The sequence below is a fragment of the Halyomorpha halys genome, unplaced genomic scaffold, assembly GCF_000696795.3.
Source record: "Halyomorpha halys isolate HHAL.00 unplaced genomic scaffold, Hhal_1.1 Scaffold478.1, whole genome shotgun sequence".
Taxonomy (NCBI): domain Eukaryota; kingdom Metazoa; phylum Arthropoda; class Insecta; order Hemiptera; family Pentatomidae; genus Halyomorpha; species Halyomorpha halys.
In genome coordinates this window covers 400,563-422,589 of record NW_027114329.1, presented here as the reverse complement: position 1 = coordinate 422,589, position 22,027 = coordinate 400,563, and the positions used below count along the sequence as shown (strand labels likewise).

At 29.1% G+C, this 22,027-nt stretch overlaps 1 protein-coding gene across 2 annotated transcripts in view; it reads right to left on the bottom strand.

The window, feature by feature from the left end:
• LOC106683363 (uridine phosphorylase 1) overlaps positions 1-22,027 on the bottom strand; it is an 87,742-nt gene that overhangs the window by 1,593 nt on the left and 64,122 nt on the right. For both annotated transcript variants that reach the window (XM_014424779.3, XM_014424777.3), the window contains exons 2-4: positions 11,365-11,488; positions 1,545-1,706; positions 113-298 (exon numbers count right to left, since the gene is read on the bottom strand). In XM_014424779.3, the coding sequence (XP_014280265.1) occupies positions 113-298; positions 1,545-1,706; positions 11,365-11,488 (472 nt within the window). The remainder of the gene's footprint in view (positions 1-112; positions 299-1,544; positions 1,707-11,364; positions 11,489-22,027) is intronic.

Sequence of the window (22,027 nt, the reverse complement as noted above, 5' to 3'; positions counted from 1 at the left end):
CCCTCTCCCTCCCTCTCCCCCTCTCCCCCTCTCCCTCTCTCCCTCCCTTTTTTATAATTTTATCGTAATTATTTCAAGATATTTTGTTACCATATAATGATTCACCACTTACTATCTCGTAAAAAGATCTCATGAGTCCATCAACAGCCTGCTCTGAGATAACCACAGTTCCTCCTTCAAGTCCAATTCCACCTGAAGTTCCCATCCTAAAGAAAACAGGATCCCTTACTCTGGCGTGGTACATAAGTTTAATGACCTCATGGAGTAGAATCGCCACGGATGGTAGGCCCATTCCATGCTGTAAAAATTTCATTATAAAATATTATTTACTTCTCTAATTTTACTTAATATATTGTATTGGTATGTGGCATTATTTTATTATTAACAGGAAGTCAAACTAAGCATTTTAATGATGGCTTTGGGAAAAGACTTCTGATTTTATTCAGGAGAAACAGAAATAATTTAGTTGGTTGCTAGGAAAAATTAACGAGAAGCTAAAGATCTTTTAGAATGGAATTTAATATCATGTTTATAATAAAAATATTAAACATCTAGTTAGAATTAGTGTGTTCGAAGTTGAAACTGGAGCTAGGGCCGATTCGGAAGGCGTTGGCCACTGTAACCATAGCAACGCCTCTTTCTTCGATAAGAGCCAAGACGAAATCGATTTCACACGGAGTTTACTGTTCGGTCTATAGTCTGTGAATCCAACTACGGACTAAGGGAAGATTTTCAACATTTAATAAAAACATTTAAAGTAGATTTTTAGTAATAGTAGAATTTTATTACAAATAAAATTTGTACCGGTCCTGAGGCGAATGCAATTTAAATTTATGTTTAATAGGTATAAAGGTGGATGAAGTAAAATTTAACCAACTTGCAAGTGGAAACAATGGTTTCTAAGAACGATTAAAAGTAATTTATTTTATTTTATTGTAAAAATTATATAACACAATATAAAATTGTATACCTATTTACTGCTAAAAAGTAGAGCTTTTTAAGTTCGACTTAATTTTCCAAAGCATTTTCCGTTTTTGAATCGAATAACTGTGTGTGAATAGAGAGCTAGAATCAAATTAATCCTCATATATGATAAAGTTTTATAGTAATTCATATGTGTTGCGAAGAGTATTAAAAAAAAAAATCCTAGTCCGAAAATTGAAACAAATTAAAATTTGTTTGACTGGAAAACAGTTTTAAAAATTTGTATTTTTTATTATTTCGTTAAATGTTTCTTTCTTTTTTTACTTAATAAATTTTTATTTAATCATTATTATGTTTTATATTTAAACGTATGATATAACGCATTTATTAGTTATAAATGCATTTATGATCTTACCTATTTTAAAAAAAAGCGTCTATACATTTTTTTATCTTTTCCATATACTCTCACACGTGGAATATTAAAATTAACGTGTTTAAAAGGTGTTAAATACTATTCATTAAATATATCTGAAGTGCTAAGTATCTTTATTTTTTTTATTATATGAAAAATATATGAATATACTTAATTACATCACTGATTAATATTAATATATACTTACACTTATAGAAAGTACAGGCCCAACCTTGTACATGGAATACCTGTACGAGTAATGGCTGATATCCTGAAGCATGGTTCCAGCGGGAAGCTTGTGGCCTATTTCTCCCATGATGTAATAGGCGAAATGCTCCATCCTTTTAGGGGTTCCGCCCATGACGACGAACTGCACCAACAGAAGGTATGCATTATTTATATTATTTTATGTTGATATACCAGTATATAAATGAAAAGAAACCGTGTATATTTTATAAAATGAGCAAAAGGCTTGGTAGGTGATATCATTCAAAGGGCATATTTACATAACTCTTAAGACTTCATTCCGCACACAACTCCTCATGTTTTTTTACAAACATGTGATTACATAACGTTCTTTGATAAAGTTAATTAGCATATTCGCTAAATAAATTCATCATCAGGTTTGACTGGCGGTAATTAAACTCATATCTAAATGTTATACTTCCCTTTAATTAGATGGTAATTAAACAATCATAAACAGTATTCTATCGATAGATATTTATACGGAAAGACAAAATAAAATTTCGATCAATTATATTATTACAAGGACAAATTCAACCTTACTTTTTCAATTCTTTTTTACAATACATGTTTTATATTCAACCTTTTTAGGAAAACATTCAAGAAGATAACGAAGATTATATAAATTGAACACCAGATAAATGACAAGTAGGTATCACATAAAGGAGTTTTTTCATACTGGATGAACAGACGGTTTAAGTTGTAGTTAATAAAAACAAACAATCTACGATGATGGAAAGGTTGAATAAAAGCTGGTTTTAGCTCGAAACGTCCACTGCTATACTGCATATTATGAAAATTAGATATAAAATTATAAAAGAAAAATAGATATAACATTATAACCCTTCGAAAAATATAAATAAATTATCGTTATAACAAAAAAACATTTTTGAGAAGCTTTCTCAGAGTGCTTCCTAAAAAGCTACTACTGTCCAAGCAAGAATAGCATGAGCGAGAATAGCACTTTTTAGCAGGACAGAGATGTTGTTGAACATATTGTAATAAATAAATAAATAAATTACCTTGGATTAAGAGGTATTTAATTCATCTACGTAGATTAGGTTAAAAAAAAAAGTTGAATTGTTAATCTTCAAATTTTTTCTAGTCAAAAAATCGACATTATCCGATGAAAATTTTGATGACATTTTTTTTTAATCTTTATTGCATTGTCAATAATGAAATGAGAGTCTGACAGTCAGATCATGATACCGACAAAAATTAAAAAAATTAATTTTTCATTCAGAGCTCCATATGCTTAATACTACCAAGACTAGAAAACCTAATAAAACACCATTCAAAGTAAAGTAAATTTATTAAAATATGAACCCTGAAAGAGTTATTTACGTTCAACAGTTTCCGAGAAATAATTTATAAGAAAGCAATATTTCATATAAAATGTACTGAAAAATCAGTTAGTGAATTTATTTTGAGATATCTATATTGGACATTTTTTCCCTAACAACTAGAAATTAACATCTTGCGAATTTATTTCGTTAATTATCATAAAAACTACTATCCCTTCCATAATAAACGTTATAAACTACCTTCTAGCACATTAAGCTAGCTTTCATTCGGGTGCTGACTGACATATGTATAATGGTTCCCGAGATACAATTTTTCATAAACCTAAAATTTTGTCTGAACAGCTAGAAATCACCATAATTTTGGTGAATATCATGAAATTTACTACTCCTACGGAGATAAACGTCATAAAATGCATTATACCATATTAAACTAGATTTAATTTGAGGGCTAAAAGACATCAGTCTAATGATTCCTGAGATATAGAATTCTCAAAATAAATTGACCAATTTTATAAAATAAGTTGACCAAACTTTTTCAGTACTTTGCTTTAAATGGTATTCTATTAGGTTTTTTAGTGTTTTAGGTAGTTTTAAACAGATTTGGAAGGAAAATTAATCTGTTTTAACATTTTGAAACAGCCACCATTTTTGCAGGTAGCATGATCAGAATGGCAGAATCCTATTGGAAATGTAACAAATATTAAAAAAAGTGCTATCAAAGTTTTTATCAGATGATATCAATTGTTTTTGTACATGAAAATCCTACTTTACCCTTTTATAAATTTCTAGATTTTGTATTAGGGCCTCCTTTGCTGCACCGTATATATCAATATAATTAGGTTTATATTATTAATTAAGTTGTTTGTTTCACTTTTTTCCATTTTATCCTTTAACCTTATCCTTTCAATAATTATTTATTATTATAACATATATATTATTGTTTATTAATAAATTATAGAATTATATTATAAATTATTTTTTCAAATGAGAATATAAGTCCAAGTTTATTTACTTTTAGTCGCCTGAAGAATTCGTTATTATGAGGAATTGGTGAGATTTCATATCACGGCGTAATTGCAATATATAGTGATTTTTCACATGACAATATAGGAGACAAAAATATTATATTTATCCAGCTATTCTTGCTAACATAATTGGCTGCTGTAATTGTATCACACTACAGCCATTTTATCAGAAAATTAGAGGTGAAATAAAAATAAAAGTTGTATATAAAATGTACTATTTTAAAAATTATAACCAGCTGAACAATTCTAATGATGTGAACTTCAACCGAGTGCTTTCAAAGTCAATTTTTATTTTATTTTATTTTTTTTTCAAATTATCACAGTTTTTAAATATTTGAAATACATCAACTGAAAAATCGTGAATTTCGAATGTGAGTCTCTGTTGCGGAAAATCATAGATAATATACGATAACTACTGAAAGGTTCAATTTTTATGTTTTTTTTACAATATACGTTTTAATTATTATATTATGGAATATTCTTTCTATTAATTACTCCCTATAGAAGAATATTATTCATAATATTTTTTTATGAATAGAATTAAATATTTTTATATAGAGAAAGTAGATTAATCAAACAATTAAAATATTAGAGTTTAATAATAACATATGAATAAAACGATAACAAAAAATACCAAACGAAAAATAAAAATGATATTCATGAATAAAAAGAAATAATATAAAGTATTTCCAAGCAGTGAGAAAGCTTTAATAAAATTTTTAACTGTAAATGTTTGTTTTTATAATCATCCTGCCAATTTGAATAAATGCAATTCTGCAGAACTGGACAGTGATGCGGTACCACACACTGAACAAATGCAGGCGCTAATACTTCAAATGGCTTATAGCGTAGGTCTACAACCAATGACTAGATGACTTGGGCTCATCATCTTAAGTACTAAACATGTATACTCATTGCATCTTCCTAACAAATCATTAAACGGTTTTCTTAAAAATGTACAGTATCCCATCACTTGAAATTTTAAATAAGTAGATAAAAAAATTCATTTAATTAAAAAAAATGATAAGTATATTAAAATAATATTTAGGAAATGAAATTAAACTTTAAACCTTTACCACTCGTTACAATTTTTACCGAATTTAAATGTTTTTGTACAGCTGGAAGTATAAGTTATCTCTTTTTCTTTGTGATAATATTGAAGTATACAACTGCTAGATTTGAAGGCAATAAAAGTCATTCAAATATATTTGAATAATTATAAATAGATTTTATTATATCATACTTTCAAGAATTAGTGTCCAATTTTTGCCATATGATGTATTTTAACGACCCTTACATATCATAAAAATATGAATTTGATCGGTTGAGTACCCCTGAAAGTTATAAGCAATTTTTATGATTTTGATAATACAAAACTGTCATGATAAACAATAAATGCGCGAGTAATGATGGATATGATGAAAGAAAACGGAGTTCATATTTTGTTTCAGCTACCCAAAAACAAAACATCATCCAAAACTATTAAATCAAATTTTCAATTTTTTTTTTATATAGTGAAATTCTAATCTGGTATTTATTATAATATGTGAAACTTAAAAATAAAAATGACATTGATTGTAAACTAAAACATAAATTATTATTAAATAAAATAGGCCCATTATATACTCTCATGAAAATTATTATATCTTAATATTCTTCTCTTTCAACATCATCGCATTTAAAGGAAGACAATGATAAAATACCTTTTTCTATTAAAAATATATGTAGGAGATGAAATTCCTCATTATTTTTATTATCCTCTTACACAGTACTGAGGAAGCGGTTCTTCTATGATAAAATATCTTTATTAAAAGTGGACGCGGCTTCAAACGGGACAGAGCTCGTAAAATAGAGAAGATACATAATTTCATGACCGAGTTAAGCAACTCCTGCATCATTGATTTGAATCGTAAACGAGAAAGCTTTTATGATCTATTATCAAAGAAAATGCAGTATTGATGTTCTGAGATTTATTTATTGTCTGTTCTATGGTAGTTAAAATACCTCAAATGTTTCTTACTCCGTCTGATCGGAATAAAAGATATTATTTGTATTTATTCAGATAATGTTTCTCAGAGTATATGAGGAACAAGAATATAAAGTCCAAAAAATTGTTTACGACAAATGTTAGAAAGGAAATCCTGTATTAAAGTAAGATGAGAACATTATATTAAATTTATGCTCTTAGAAGTTTTGAGAAAGCGTGGTTTTCGTCCAATAGGGCGTTTAAATTACTATTTCAATATTTTTCGACATCGATATAGGAGTAATTAAAAAAAAAATGTATAAATTTAATCCCCTACAAGATTAGTTCTTATGTATTTTTCATAAAGCTGTACAGAAAAAAGGTAAATGAAGAAAACTAACTGACTTATGAAGTAAAAAGTTGCTCTCTTAGTAATTTAAGAATGAAGGTTAGGTCAGAATTTTTTTTTCGCTACTGGTAAAAATATTTGAAGTTTGAAACTGAAAATTTAAAAAATATTTAGTATGAAATTTTTACTATTATTCCATGTATAACGCACGATTTTGTCAAAAGAATAAATAAATAAGAACATTTAGTATGCCAATTGATTGAACCCAGCAAAAAAGATAGCGAAAACCATTCTTCCATAAATAAAACTTTATTTTCATAGAATCAAATCATTACGCCGATAAAAAATTTAAATGATGACCTTCAACAGAGAAAAGGTCACAACTCAGTTAAAACTCTTAAAGGGGAGAAACTTCTTCAAATTGGTTAACTTTCGGAGAAATTTAATATTCCCTTTAGGATGGGAGGAGACTGAGAGGAACATTCTAACCGCCTAAAGGAAGAATGTCAGCTATTTAAAGATGTTCGGTCTCCTTTGCTACTTTGTACCAAAGGTTAGGAGAAGCTTAGTGGTTAGCTTGGGATGGGTGGAATACTTCTTATATTGGCATTTTTCACATCCTAGGAAACTTATAAATTGGAAGGGATGTACAAAGTTAAACGTAAAGGAGTCTTTGACAAATTACTTGTCCGTATCGAGAATCAAACTAGGATGACCAAGCGTGTTGAGCCACAAAATTAGCATGCTCTTGTCAGAAAAAATGACGGTTCTAATTCGGCCTTCGTGAGTTGACTTTAGTCAGTATAGAAGACTAGAATAATTCCTAAGTTCGACAACTTGCGGACATTAAACCCCAATTAAAAAGTATATAGAAACTTGGAAAAATCAAAGAAAAAAAATATCTGAGATTTAATAAAAAATGTTATTCAAGATATTCCCTTTATGAATATCGATTTATTTTACAGAATTAAATAAACGTCTTTGCCTAAAATATTCGAATTTAAAATATATAATTAAAATAAATAAACTGTTACGGTCCAGACCACTAATATTAAATGTCTGACAATTCAATATGATTTAAAAAAAAACTTTATTATCCATAAAAAAAAAAGATTGCGTCTCAATAAAATTATATATGCGGAAAATTATGAAAGGATTTAACATTAAACCCGTAACACAAACATTTGGCTAAGGAGCTGACAGAGTTTTGATTAGTGCTGACATTTCATAACAAAACGTAATGTGAATTCTTAAGTGCAGATACACAAGTGGGCTAAAACACCCAAATGTGATCGGTTATTATTATATATAATAATATTATTATAATAAATATTATAACTATTGTGTATAACTATAATTATTTCACCTTGCAAGACGAAATTAATAGCCTTCAGAATGGAATTTATTCATATGAAAATCCACATTTTCCTTTGTTCTCGAGCATTTTTTGTAAAAATTCCTCACACAATTATTGTTAGAATACTGTGGTGTTTTGAGAGCTCTCCGAACGGATTCATAAAGTTTCTTACGAAACTTTACAGTATCCAGTTTTCTACTTTCGATGAGACCAATGTATGATTTTAGGGCCTAAAAAACTGGTATGTAGTACCAATTGTAGAAAGATACATGTCTTTTAGAAGTTCCTAAATACATATTCACCATAAGAATATAACCAATAAGAAACCCGACGTTTTAATACCGACTATGGTTTACAAGTTGATAAAAACAAAATAATTTAACAAAAACATCATGATACTAGCAGCTGAATCTGTCATGTAATTTTTCGATAGGAAAATATTAGAAAATTGAAATTTATTTCAAATATCCCTCTTGATTTCTATGTTCTGAAACATTCACAGAAGTCTGTAGTTAAACAATATTATTGAGTCAAAATGAACCTGTAAACTTATACATAGTTTAATTCGATTGATAAGTCTAATAATAATATTATACAAATATAACAGGGTTGTCATCGGACACAAGAAAAATTATATATATTTTGTACCAAGTTTCCTAACATTATAAAAATAGAATTAAAATAATTCTAACAATTACCACAAAATTTTTGAACTTCACGAAGCTATTTACCTGCACTGAAGAGGTTCAAGTAAACATCAATATATATTTTTTTGTTACTCAACAATGAATGGTACGATTTTAAGTTTGTTTGGATTAAATCGAATTTTCGAATGTGGATCAGCTGGTTCTTGGCGTTTTGGCCCACTGTAGCGGCTCTCGTCTTCGGCTGGGATCCCGTTCTTGAAAAATATAACCAGTACAGAAATATATTTATCTGTGATATTGGAAACCCAGGACTTTTCATTTTGGTTACGGTACTAATAACACCAACCATGAGACACACGTTTTCCTAAAATAATTTAGTAAATTCAAAGATAAAATTTACTTGATAAAAGCTTGTTTTAAACAAAATGACATCAATTTTAACCACGAGTTTTTATAAAAGTTTTAACCACGTTTCAATGAAAATTTTATTTAAAAGAGTGTCAAGTCGAGGGGCGGGAAAAGTTCTGATTTTTTTTTTATTCATATGCTCAAATCCAAATTGATAAATATGGCACTTTAATTTTTTTTAAGAAGCGTTAAAAATCTAAAGGAGATTGAATGGTCTAGCCAAAAGAAATTCGAAAGATTAAAGTCGGTAATTCGGTAACCCTTTAATGTAAGACGATGTAAAGACGATATTAGTAGGTAAGTGAATGACCCAGGTCGGTTTGTTTATAATTTGATATGATATTTATTGTATTATATGTTAGCATTTTATACATTATATTTATAAAATTTTTCTACAAATATCATAAATATAAATATTTTATTTAAATAATTTTGAATGTCATTGCTTATTTTGGTTTAATTTTAGATTTTTTAATACTAGCTAATTTTCCCTTGCAGATAGGTAGTATCTTATCGTGTATACACATTTTTCCAATACCTGATATCGAAATTTTAATTATTTTCATCTGGTTACGTAATATTTATATAGAGATATTCTTATCCAAATATCGGTGATTTATTAAAATACCAAAACAAATGTTTACATCTGAGTTGTTCCATATTACATACTTAATACACATTATAAATTTAAATTTAATAATTTTGTCATGTACTATAAGTATATAAACCAGTAATGAATCCGATTCACAGAACTCTACAAGCCAAATATAATTCGAAATTTTCAACGTCATTTTTTATTTTTAAAACTTTTAATGATTTTTAAATTCTAATTTTAAACCTCGCGAATTTTTATTTCATTCCTTTTTAAAAAATTCAATTCATAGTCTTAGTATCACGAGATAAGGTTTATGGAAAGTTAGCCAAATTTGACCGAATCCAGGCTTTACTCAAATTCTTGAATATCAAGAATATAACTGAATTTTTGGTACGCCATGGACTGTTAACAATGGATTTCAACTCAACCCATAAATATATATGATCTAATAATCCAATGAAAGTAGTTAAAAATAAAAACCCTAGGTACGAAAATGTTTATACTACTTCCAAAGTGCTCAAGGACTCAACTAATAAAAGAACAACAAGGTAGAGCGTTTCCAATTTCCTCAGTTCTTGAGGCTTCCATTAACGTTAGTGGTTGTTGACTTGATAGGTGCCACAGGTGGATAGAACCTATATAGAACTACCATCGGCTCACCTTTTCATGTTACTTAAACAATTGCTTGTAGAGTCGAGATTAAAATTTAAAATGTGTTAATTCACATTATTGTTGAAAAAATAATGTGATTAAAAAAAATTAATTAATTAAAATTATTGGGGCCGGTTACCAAGGGAAGTCTGAGATCCAACCTAATCTAACTTACAGTTCAATATAAAACTTGGCTTGATATAATTCACGTACAATATAATAACGCTATGTTATAGACATTTACCTTCAAGATAATATATATATATATATATATATACATATATATATATATATTAGCCCAGCGATTCCCAAAGTGAGTGCCACATGCTGTTGTTTCTTCTTTTCCTTTATAATAAAATGCTCTAAGGATCATTGTGCCGACATTTTTATTTTTTTAACTCGAAAAGGGTGCCATGAAATTATTGTAGCCCAAGAAAGATGGCTAAAAAAAATTTGAGAACCGCTGGATTAGTGGTTCATGTTTAACCTCGGAATAAACTAGTCCAGTACTAATTTTATTCAAAAGCTCAGCTATCAATAGACTAAGTTATCTAGCACTAATTGTAAGCTTAATTCCTATACCAGCAATGGGAAGTTAATGTTTTAAAACTTATTTTGCCACTGATTATTGTAAACGTAAATGTTTCGAGAGATGTTCTACAAGTGCTCGTTAAGAGTTGTTATAATTAAGATATGCAACACCAAAGATGATATAAAATTATATGCCAAAAATTGCAAACCTGTAATTTCTGAATATTGACAATGAGCAAAACACATGTATAACCCTAAAAATTATAAATAATATTTCTCAGTTCGTTCATATAGTTTTTTAATTTCTAATTTTCAATTATAACATCTTTTAAGTTATTAATTTATAATTCAAGAGCCTATGATTGTGTTCAAGATATGAATTTTTTTTTATTTGATTGATAATTTTAATTTTATCTACCTTAGCTGTATACTTATTTTGCTATAATTTAACTCATTTATTTACTTATTTTTATTATTTAATCATTATTATGCATTTTAATTTATATTTATCTGTTTCATTTTATTTTTATTATTATTTATGCTTTTTTATCTTTTATTTGAATATGTAGTATGATTGAATACGTATAGTCTTTAATACGTACTCATTGCCTTTGAGTTTAGAAGATTTTATTTTTTTAATAAAAAGATTTTAGAAAAATGAAAAATGTTTGTAAAAGGTGAATCGAGGAGTGAAGTTAGTAGAATTGAATCCATAGATCCTTCAATCGTTTTTAGAAAAAAAACATAACAGTTTTTGGGTGATGAAAATTATAGCAATTTAAGAATCGAAAAACAACTAGTCAAAGTGCTACGTTGAAAGTCGTAGAAATAAAAATATTCTTGTAAATCAATATTTCTATTTTTTAAAAAATAACACATTACATGTTCTTCCACTTTGTATGACCTTCTGTTGATGAATACTAATGATTGATCAAAAAGAGCATAATATTACCTTGACGTCTCCGAACATCTCGACGAGATCGTGCGAGCCGCTCCCCAGGGCCAGGTGGTAGAGGATGTCTTGGTCCATAAGCTCGATGTGAGGATTCCGCAAACGTACCCGTCCATCTTCGTACCTGCAATCGGGAGAAGATAATTAATAATTCTATTAATTAAATATTTTCTGTAATATAAACAATAAGTAATTAACTAAATTAATTCCTTATGCCCATAAAATGCTTCGTCGCCCCATTTTTTCCATTCCGGAGACAATGTGGCAGCACTAAAACATGTATTTAAATATTGTTTTTCATCTGCTGGTAAAATTACCATTTATTTTTATTAATGAAATTCGATTATCTACTCATGTTCAATTTGAAAATTATGAACAACTTCTATTAAAATGTTGATTTCCTTACTTCTAAAATCTAATTCACAGCATATCAGTACAAAAGGTTAATTATCAATTATATAGGTAAATAAAAAAGATGTTTCAGGATCATTATATAAATCCTTAAAAAGAAATATGAGGTTAGTTTTAACTTAAATTACATTTTTCCAAAATAAGTGGCCCACAAAATTTAGTTTAGGAATCGTTTGTACATTTGGATTTTATAACTTGTGTCCGTTATAGAAGAGAGAAAATGCAAGAGGGGAAAATTGGTATCCGGGTCCAGATAGAAGTTTTTTTATAATAGAAGGACAATAAATTAAATATGTACCTTAGATAAGATCTATAGAAGGTTTTCTCCGCTAAGAGAGGATTTATTCCTTACAAATAGGGAAACGGCCAGTATAATAAAAAAAAGTAAATTCAGAAAAAATCATTATTAAACTACAGAAATATATATATAACTATTGCTCTGGCGAAATATATGTCCAATTTGCATAATTTTAGAATAGGGAAAGTCTAAAACTCCCTCGATTTTGAGAAGGGTATGAAGGATAAGAAAATTGTCATTTTGAGTAATTTTAGTTTTCCCCTCATTTATTTATTTTTTTAATAGAGACAAACTGATAGGCTGAATTTAACATTATTATATTTTCATCCCCTTTATTGAAAAAAAAAGAACGTTCTGGTTGATCATATCATAGGTATTTTAATTATTTATTTTTCTTTTTAATAATTTCCCACAACTTTCAGACGAAAGAACTTACTTCGATAGTGAAAAATTCCGAATATAAAAAAGATTGAAAAAATGATGTTTTGCCAAGGGATCTTATAACTCCAGTTGAAGCCATTTGGAGGACTTGGCTCTCAGCTTGAGAGAGGAGGGTTAATTGCAATTGGAAAGTTAACCGAGTTGGCAACTTCCGGCTGGCTCCATCTCCTCTAACAGCTTTGGGATTAATTAATTAATTAAGTTGAGGCAGCTGGCCATTGGCTCCGGTCACACCGAAGCACTGCAAGTGTAGCTAATTGCAACAGAGCGGTAGCTAAGAGGGCCCAATAGAAATAAGGTGAAGAAAAGTAGAAGAAAACATGGATTACAATATTTTGATGAAATATTTTTTCAATATACTATATGTGTAATTTAAAAAAAAATTAAATATAGAAACGTGCTAAAATATTTTCAAACACCTGACTTCTTTATATTAAAAACCAGACAAACTGCTAGAAGCGCTTAGCTTCAAACACGGCCAGAATCAATGGCTAATAAAATATTTTTTTAAAACAGAAATAAAGTTAATATTATTTTTTGAAAACTTAAATACGAATTTTCATAATAATAAAGAAATTTTAAAAAAGGAGAATTCATAATAATTAAAATGAACTTTTTTTTCTCAAAACTTTCGCCATGACGCTGATATTCATTAAATCGTATACAGAGGATTAATTCGTTTTTAAGGGTTTTAATGGGCCGTCCGTAGCTCAGATGGTTAGGCCTATGCCTATCGTTCTGAGATCTGCGGGCGGCGCCGGTTCGAATCCGGTTTGTGGCAGTTCCAAAAAAACTTGCCCCCTCCCAACCTTGGTTAGAATGGGTTACCTGTAGATAACTAGCTAAACATCACCTTCGCTGTGGATAGCCTTAAAAAAAAAAAATGCTTTAAAAACCCTTTTTGTTAGGATGACTCTGGTTTGATTTTTCAAACAAATTCTTTTTTTTGTCCACTTTACAGGAAGTTTCTTTAAATTTTTGTGATTTTGTATACACTTAATAATATTTTGTTCTTGTTCTGCACGAAAAGACAATTCGATAGATTCTATCGATATAATAACCATTAAATACATATAGAGCAAAGGCGGCCTAAGATGATACAAAAAAATTCTGAAATTAAATAAAACATTTTTCCCTCGGCTTTTAGGGCGCACAGGCAAAAACCCACGGAAAGGTGACTAACATTTATCGATCTAGGATCACCAAGAAATCGGTGATCCCACGTCCGCAATGATTGATGTTAGTACACGATAAGGAGCCACGTTGTTTTGGAAGATAATTATTCTCATCATATAGACCACGTTGTAAGCTAGTTTTTGGATGATATTAACATAATAACAACTGGTAATATTTATATTTTCTGGACCGTTAAGTCATTTATGATATTAAATGTCAATTTTCTTATTTTCTATTTTCGAAGCTTAACCTACATAGAATCCAAAAATTAATCATAAGCAATAACTACAATGCAATTAAATTCCCTACTAACATTTTTATTAAGACTATTACTAACAAAGATACGCCACATTGAACTTTTACTGGCTAAATTATGTTTTAAAGCTATTCGAATAACTTCCTATAGAAACCCTGTCACATTTCAATTAGTTTGAGGAATAACTCGAAAGTTATATGGATATCGCAGAACATTCTAGTTCTTCATTTCACTTATTCTTTAAATTGCCTTAAAATATCTTTATTGGACTAATATCAGGGTACAGGAAATAATTTTTGTATTGGACATTGCACACAAATCTGTTAGGATAAGCGTATAATCGAACACACCAGATATTTATTATTTATTGACATTATAAAAAAAAATTTAATTATTAATTATTAGTTTGCTCTTTTTTAATATTTAGAATTGTAATCTTATGAGTTGCGAGGTCATAGGGTTGAATCTCTGTTCCATCCTGCATGTCTATATTGTTTTAGAAAATATTTGAAGAAAGTGTGCCATTTATTTACAGTAAAATAGCAAAGAGGATGAAAATATTAATTGTTGTTGTTCTTTGTCAATCTATTGTACGAAAAAGTGTGTAAATAAATTTTTAAAAAAACTGGTACCGCAAAGATGGGTTCGTGTTCTGCTTAGTATAAGTGAGCACGTTTTAGTTCTTGAAAGCGGAAAATCATATTCCTAATATGTTAAAAGTTTCTCAAGTTTGTATGCTTTTTCATTAAAACCGATTACAGCACTGTGTCCTAGGATCCAATACTATGTATAGATTGATATGAGGATCAAGTTTGCTAGTTTTATTAAACCAGCTTTCACTTTGATTTCATGACCTGAAGTACTGGGACACTGGCCAAGGATATTTTAGGAATTTTGGACGGAACAACATTAAAATTCTTAAGAATATATTTGTTATAAAGATATTAATGATCTGAACTAAAAGAATTTATTCTAAAATAAAGATACCATTCAATTAATTATCACATTTTACTGTCGAAAACTATTAACGTATCTAATGGTTAATTAATATAAACTTTTCCCAATTGAAAAACTCTAGAATTTCAATTGAAATATTGATCGAATTTATGTGAAATATGCCTAAATCCGATAGTGTTTGGGGGAGGGGGGTAAGAAAAGGAAAACGAATGTTTGACAGAAAAAAATCTAAAATTCTCCTTTTAAATAATATTTTCCTTGAAATTTCGCGCTTGTGACAGTTAGATGGTGGTGACAATTTTATCTCCAAGAGCCGGAACCGAAAAGCGAATGACAGTAGCAAATAAGAGATCATTTTTCATAGTTGTTTAAACTTATGCTTCGACCCGAAGATAAGATTATTAAAGACCGTATGATATTTTATGACTAGTGGTGAGAGCATTTTTATAATATTTGTATTTTCTACTTTTGATTCGTCCATTATCTTGCCTTTTATGGAACCAACACGATATAACGTGTTTTATTTATATATTTTTATTTAGTTGATCAACAATTTTATCTTAGACACAATAATAGATTTTTTTATTTAAAAAATTTGGATGTCCTTTTGTTCACTTTTCCATTTTCGTTTCGATTGTCGGGACCATCTGATTTAATTCTTATGTTAGAGAATTCTACAAGAGCAGAAATAATCAGATTCTAAATCTAGAATTAAAATCCATGGTACCAAATTTGAAAACATTTTCTTTTGATCAACAATTTATTATACTGATTTATTATTATACAATTTATCATACATACATTTTTTTGTTTATTTATGTTTTTCTTTCTAAACCGATTCTAAAATTCTAACCGCACCCACCGACCATCTTCTCCGATGAGTAATCTACGATCAACTATCTACACATATTTAAAAAAAGAATTAAAAAATATTAAATTTTAATTCTTGTATAAACATTTATTCCTATGAGGGTGTACGGTATTGAATTTTCGATGGTATAAAATTATTTACCTCATATTGTTATTTTGTTTTATTTTTTCCTGTAAGAAAGAAGGTGTATAAATATTTTTGTTTGTTGACTGTTATAATGCAATGAGTAAGACATATGAGTGTATGAATCACTTGGAAAAACCATCAAAGACTATATCAGGAAATATTTATTACATTTCTTGTTTAACATGTTCTCGACTAATCGAATGTTAGCGACAGGACGTTTAACAACATTCTATTACATCAAATTATAAAGTGTTTTGTATCATATTAGTGATAATCAATTAATATTTACTGACAGAGATCCAAAACCAAATCTTATAATTTTTTGGTACATGTGTACCACTTACGTTTCAAGATCATTTTTCAAATGAGACAATCATCCTCATACCAAGGAAAAACAAGGCGAAATCTTTGAAAATAAAATAATCGCTAATACGATCATATAAATAATAATTATAAGAATCATTAAATAGAAAATCTATTCTAGAAACCTTTTTTTAAGGAACAAATATCATTTCTGTATATTTATCGAAAAACATTTATTATATATATTTGTAATTTCATTTCATGTTGACTATCTTGCTTCTAATTTTTAAAGTATTGTTGCTTACGCTACCAAATATTTCTTAGGAGTATTTGTTGAACTTAAATAGACAACTATTTTCGATTAAAATTTATGCGTATTTAGTGATTACTAATTAATAGTCATAAAAAAATGCAAAAAGTATTTAAAGAAAAAATTAGGTGATATTATGTAAATATTAAAAATCTGTCAATTTTATGACGATAGTGTGAGTAAATCAAAACAGATCTTAATTATTTTTATTTTTCAGGGAAAAAACGTTTGACTGAATTTAGTCGAAATTGGTTAATCAAATTTAAATGCTTGAAGAAAATATATAAAAAATATAATTAATTATTGTTGGAGTTGAAAGATAGTTTAAAATACACATACAAGTGTAGTATGTTTTTTTAGCAATGTGAAATACAAAATACAACCGTTGTAGATCGATGTCTGGACGACAGGATTTAACATTCAAGATGGCGTGAAAAATCAATATATTGCGATAAATATTAAATATAATGACACTCTTTGATTTTGCTTTTGTCTTATTATGTCACGCGATATAATTTTGTATGTTACACAAAATGAATTATTAAATGAAATTCGATAAAAGAAATGAGGCCTCGAGAGTGCTTTGCCTTATCTTCACCTTTGCTCATGCACAACTTCCTCAGTGAATCCACCCAACTCGACACGATTACATTACTTTATGCACGTGATAAAGTAATGTCATTTCCCAACGCGTTGCTTCATAGGTTAGAAGTGATTTTTTTTGTATTGATGTTATTTTTAAGAAACATAGTCGAAGAATATATTTCGTTATAATAATTCTAATGTGGGGGGAGCGCTATGGAACGGTGCTACCAACTCCAACGACCCGAGTTCGAATCCGGCTGGGCAGAAAATGAGTCAACCCTGTGGGTTCTGGAGCCCTCCTGGAGCCCTCCTGGGGTCCACCCAGCCTCCTTAATTAGGTGAAAATATGGCGGTTGAGTGTGATTCTGACTAAATCACCTCCTTGCACAACCGTTGGTCTAGTAACAGTTCTTCCTTACAAAGTAGAGCAACCTTAACCCATTAAGGGTTGTAGCAGTACAGATTTTAATTCTAATAGTGATCTAAAAAGTATATCTGACATTTAATTTAAGTAATATTCTGCATTGATTAGACTTTTGTTTGTTGTCCAATTTTACAATCTGCTAACAACATTAATCTATAGCGATAATTATGAATATTCATAAATTCATAAACTGAAAAAAAAAAAGGAAAATTACATGAAATAATTTTATTTTAAAGTAATAAGTTAAACTAAAATGTAGGAATTATAATAAAAAAAAACTATATCACATCTAAAATAATTTAATTACAGTTTGATTTATGTGATTCGAGGAATATCTCATAGGGTTCCAATGGATTTAAAGTCCGTTCAACAAAACGAAACAAATCAGGTAAACAAAAGCACGAGAGCTGTTGCTGGGCGGCATTCTCATTTTTAAGGAGCAACACAGCTTCCGAACTGTTTAGTGCTGACAGCTGTAGAACAGACTATAAGTAGTGTTCATTGATTTGATTTTTTTGATGCAACGTTAAGGAAAAATTCAATTTAATATGATAGACACCCATTATTTAATTATGTTACAGTGTTTTTAGGCCGTTAAATTTTGTTAAAAAATGAAGGAAAAAAAATTGCCATTTTTTTCTGTGTCTTATATCATTTTATGTGGTATAGTTATCAGCATTAAAGAAAAATAAAATGTGAAAAATCTAATCTAAGATAAGAGGTTTGATGAAATAATCCTTCAATAATTAAAGGCAGATGCCCGAAACAAGTCAAGGTCAGGATTAATGGCCAGGTGTTAAACATTGTTAGGTGAAATTTAGTGGAGATTAGCAATGCCTGTGTGTGATTCCTTTCCTTATTGCTCTCTTCTTTCGACCAACTCTTATCTTGGAATATTGTAGAAACGTTTTTCCTGATGACTAGAGAATTGTTGGCTATCTTCAACGTCGAATTATTTAATATTTTAACTCAATGTGGTTACGCTAGTCTATTGTACTGGGGAATTCCTGCTGATTTGGAAATGTGACCAATGAAATGATTCATTCATTTTTTAAGATTCATTTTAGCTATCTGAAGTTTGTTCGTTAGGTTTATCTCTGCTCTGCACTAGAACGCAAGAGGCGGGTTGTCGTAGGACGACTCCATTTATATAACTTTACTTTTTGAATAATTTAGATTGAATGGTATTTATTTGGGATTTAAATGTATGTACTTCAACTTGTAGTAGAAAGCAAGAGTAATTCGACGGATAGGTCGAGATTCATTTCGAAGGTCAGCCAAAAAATAAATTTTAACGAGCTAGGTCGATTCGAATTAAGGTGTCAGGAGAACTATGGAATTTCCAAAACAAACCAAAAGCAAACCGGTATGTGTGTTGTTATGACAGTTCTCGTCATAACTAACTCAGTTTTTTTTTCCTAAAATAAAAACTGGTCACGAGTGAGATAAAGGGAATAAACTCTTGCGTCTAATTTCATTGAGCATTATGAAACTTCATATTGTCCAAATGATGTATGGAAACGTTAAAATAACTTTTTCTTACATATTTCTTTTATTTTAGTGAGAGTTCGAAACACAGTAACTGTGAATTATAGCCATAATTTTCCAATAATTATAGCTGATTGCACAGAGAATAGGCGTGTGAATACTAATTTGGGTCAGAAGATTGTGTAATCAATTTATTTTCTATTGGTTCAGCAAAATGAGCTTTTGAAACTTCTAACACAAATTCGTTTGAATGACTAATGCTTGCGTGTGAACTCTACACCTTGGTAAGCAGAGTATAGTAAGAAAACTTTATTTCTACATAATTCAAAAAGTATTAATTTTATGATAAACTGTCTTTATTTAATTTTTAAAAAAAGTGCACATTGAAATCAGAGATACTTTGTACTAATGTGTTAACTTTCCTTACCACTTTGGTTATGAGAGTATTATAGTCGGGTCAAGTTTTCCATGTTCAATTTTCAACAGAGCCAACTCTTTTAGACAGACCTGAGTTAATAAAATAAACATCTATATAGACTAGAGCTGTATTCTTCCACCCACTTTTTTCATGCAAAAAGCTAACATTTCAACCATTATTTCTTTACACAATTCCTTTCTGAATTTATTTAATACGATATAAATAAAAAATAAACAATGATCATTCCTAACATGACATTACCAGTTTTAACGGTAGGACAGTTAATTACAGTGTAATGTGTTTTAGAAGATGGCTTCGAGATCTTATATTTTTAAAAATTTTTTAGAGTGCTACCAATGGACAATTTCTCTACATACCTGTATCATATGGCCATCATTATGGCCTTACTTCAAATTTACTTTTTGTATTTTATGTACAGAAGTGAATGTCAATAAATAAATTTAAAAAAAAAAATGTGATTTAACCATCCATTCCAATTTCGACCTCGCAATGTTGAAGTCCTGAATGCTCTAGAAAAGTTTAATAAAATTCCTTTCAGAGAGAATTGACAATTTAGTGGAGTCAGGCTTAAATTGAAATTGGTTGCAAGGTAATTGAGACTCAAATGCTACCTTCGGTATTCAATTAGCTCACTGTATCGATTCGGTTTCTAATTGAAATGCGAGGGGCTCTTGTTGTTATAGATCATGGCAGCATAAAGCAACCATTCATTTAAAACTCACAAAAATAGATAAAGAATTTATTAAAAGGAAGTAATTTCTTCAAGTGGTTGTCAAATAGAATTAGCGCCATAAATATTCAACAATAGACCAATTTAAAAAAAAAAAACATTCTCGATCTGATAACCGTCATAATTCTAGAACAAATTAAGTTTACTTACACAAGAAATATATATATATATATATATTCAGGCCAAATGACTTACTAACATGAGACATTCGCTACAATAAAAAAAAAACAAAAAAAAAACGGAAAACTTAAACTTTTTTTTACAATTTATTTATTGTTATTTACAACTGTATAAAAATATATACAAAAAGTAAATTCGCTGTAAGTGACATTGTGACATGATACAAACATGTGGAGAATCTACCCATTGATAGAACTCCAATAACATTTCTAGAGAAGATCTCAAGGCCATCTTCTTTTCAGACGCCTAGGAGGATTATTAGGTTATCTATTGTTTATTATTGCTAAAAATGAAAATTGTTTACTTTTTTCACGTGTATTTCCGTCGTAAACTGGAACACCATTGCAAGTGAATATGAAAACTTTTTCTAATTTCAAAGTGGCTCTAAAAACTTGCAAGATAATTAAAAACGCTAATTTATTGCTGAATTGTGCTTTAAAATTAAGTAAATTATTCAGAACTCTTCCATAATCCTCACAAATGTTGCCGGTTTAAATACACACTTACCATGAGATGGAAACGAACAGAATTGTGTAGTATTACACTCTCCCTTATTTTATAGAGCGAGGCCTATTAAGGTTGCAGACTCTTGAATCATAGTAGTCAGTTTTGTTCTCTATACTACGCAAATCGTAATCTTTTCATTTACTATAATAAAAAGTAATACATATTTAAGTGCTTGATAGTTTCGAATGTAAACTTTACTTTCTACAAATCTATTATAATAGTACTCTCTTATTAAAAAACTTCACAATCTCAAGAATGATACTGTTCAGGAATCATAATGTTATTAAATACTGGTAATGATTATTATGTACTACTCACGTTCGGGAAAATGTTAAAAAATTCTAATAATTCTACATTATTCATGCAAATTTTAAGTTCTAACCTCAGATAAAAAGCAAAGGTACTATTAGGTAAAAACTTTTGACCAATAAAGAGATGTATGGGGAAATGACAAAGCAAAGTATATTTATTTATGTCTACCTATCGTTTTTGAAACGTTTGGAGGAAATTATATTAAGCCAGGAGGATCTTTAGAATACTGTATGTATTTTTTATTATACCTCTATGTGTACTAAACTTTTGTACATTAAATTGTTTATTTCTCACCATGAAATAACGAATGCTTCCCTGTCAGCGGAGCTTTGATCAAACATATTTCTGCAATGCTCATTTTACATACTTGCTTACCACAGCTCATGACTGTTACCCAAATTGTGCCATGCCCCCTCCCTCCAGAAATAACTTTGTTTACTGGATGATCGATTTGATGATTTTACATCACTCCATAAGACTCCATTAATTTATAAATAATTTTACAATGTTTTCGTAACCGGTAACGTCGTTAAAAATATAATTGTTTTGTCTGTTTTATTATTAGTATTCATGAGTTTAGTTTACATTTCCGTTATTTTCAAGAGGGGAAAAAAGCTAAATTTCGAGCCGCCTTGGTAAAACGTGTAGCTAAAACAATGGCAGATATCCAACTATCTCTACAAAAATGTAAACAGATTTTTAAATACAGGATTATATTCGTCAGAGGTTGGATTCAGTTCGTCTTAAACCTCATTTTTACTATTCTGTGTTAGCTGAACTAAAAAACTTCGGGTATTGGAATCTTACCACATAGTTTGTCAAAAATGAATATTTTCTTCCATATTTATG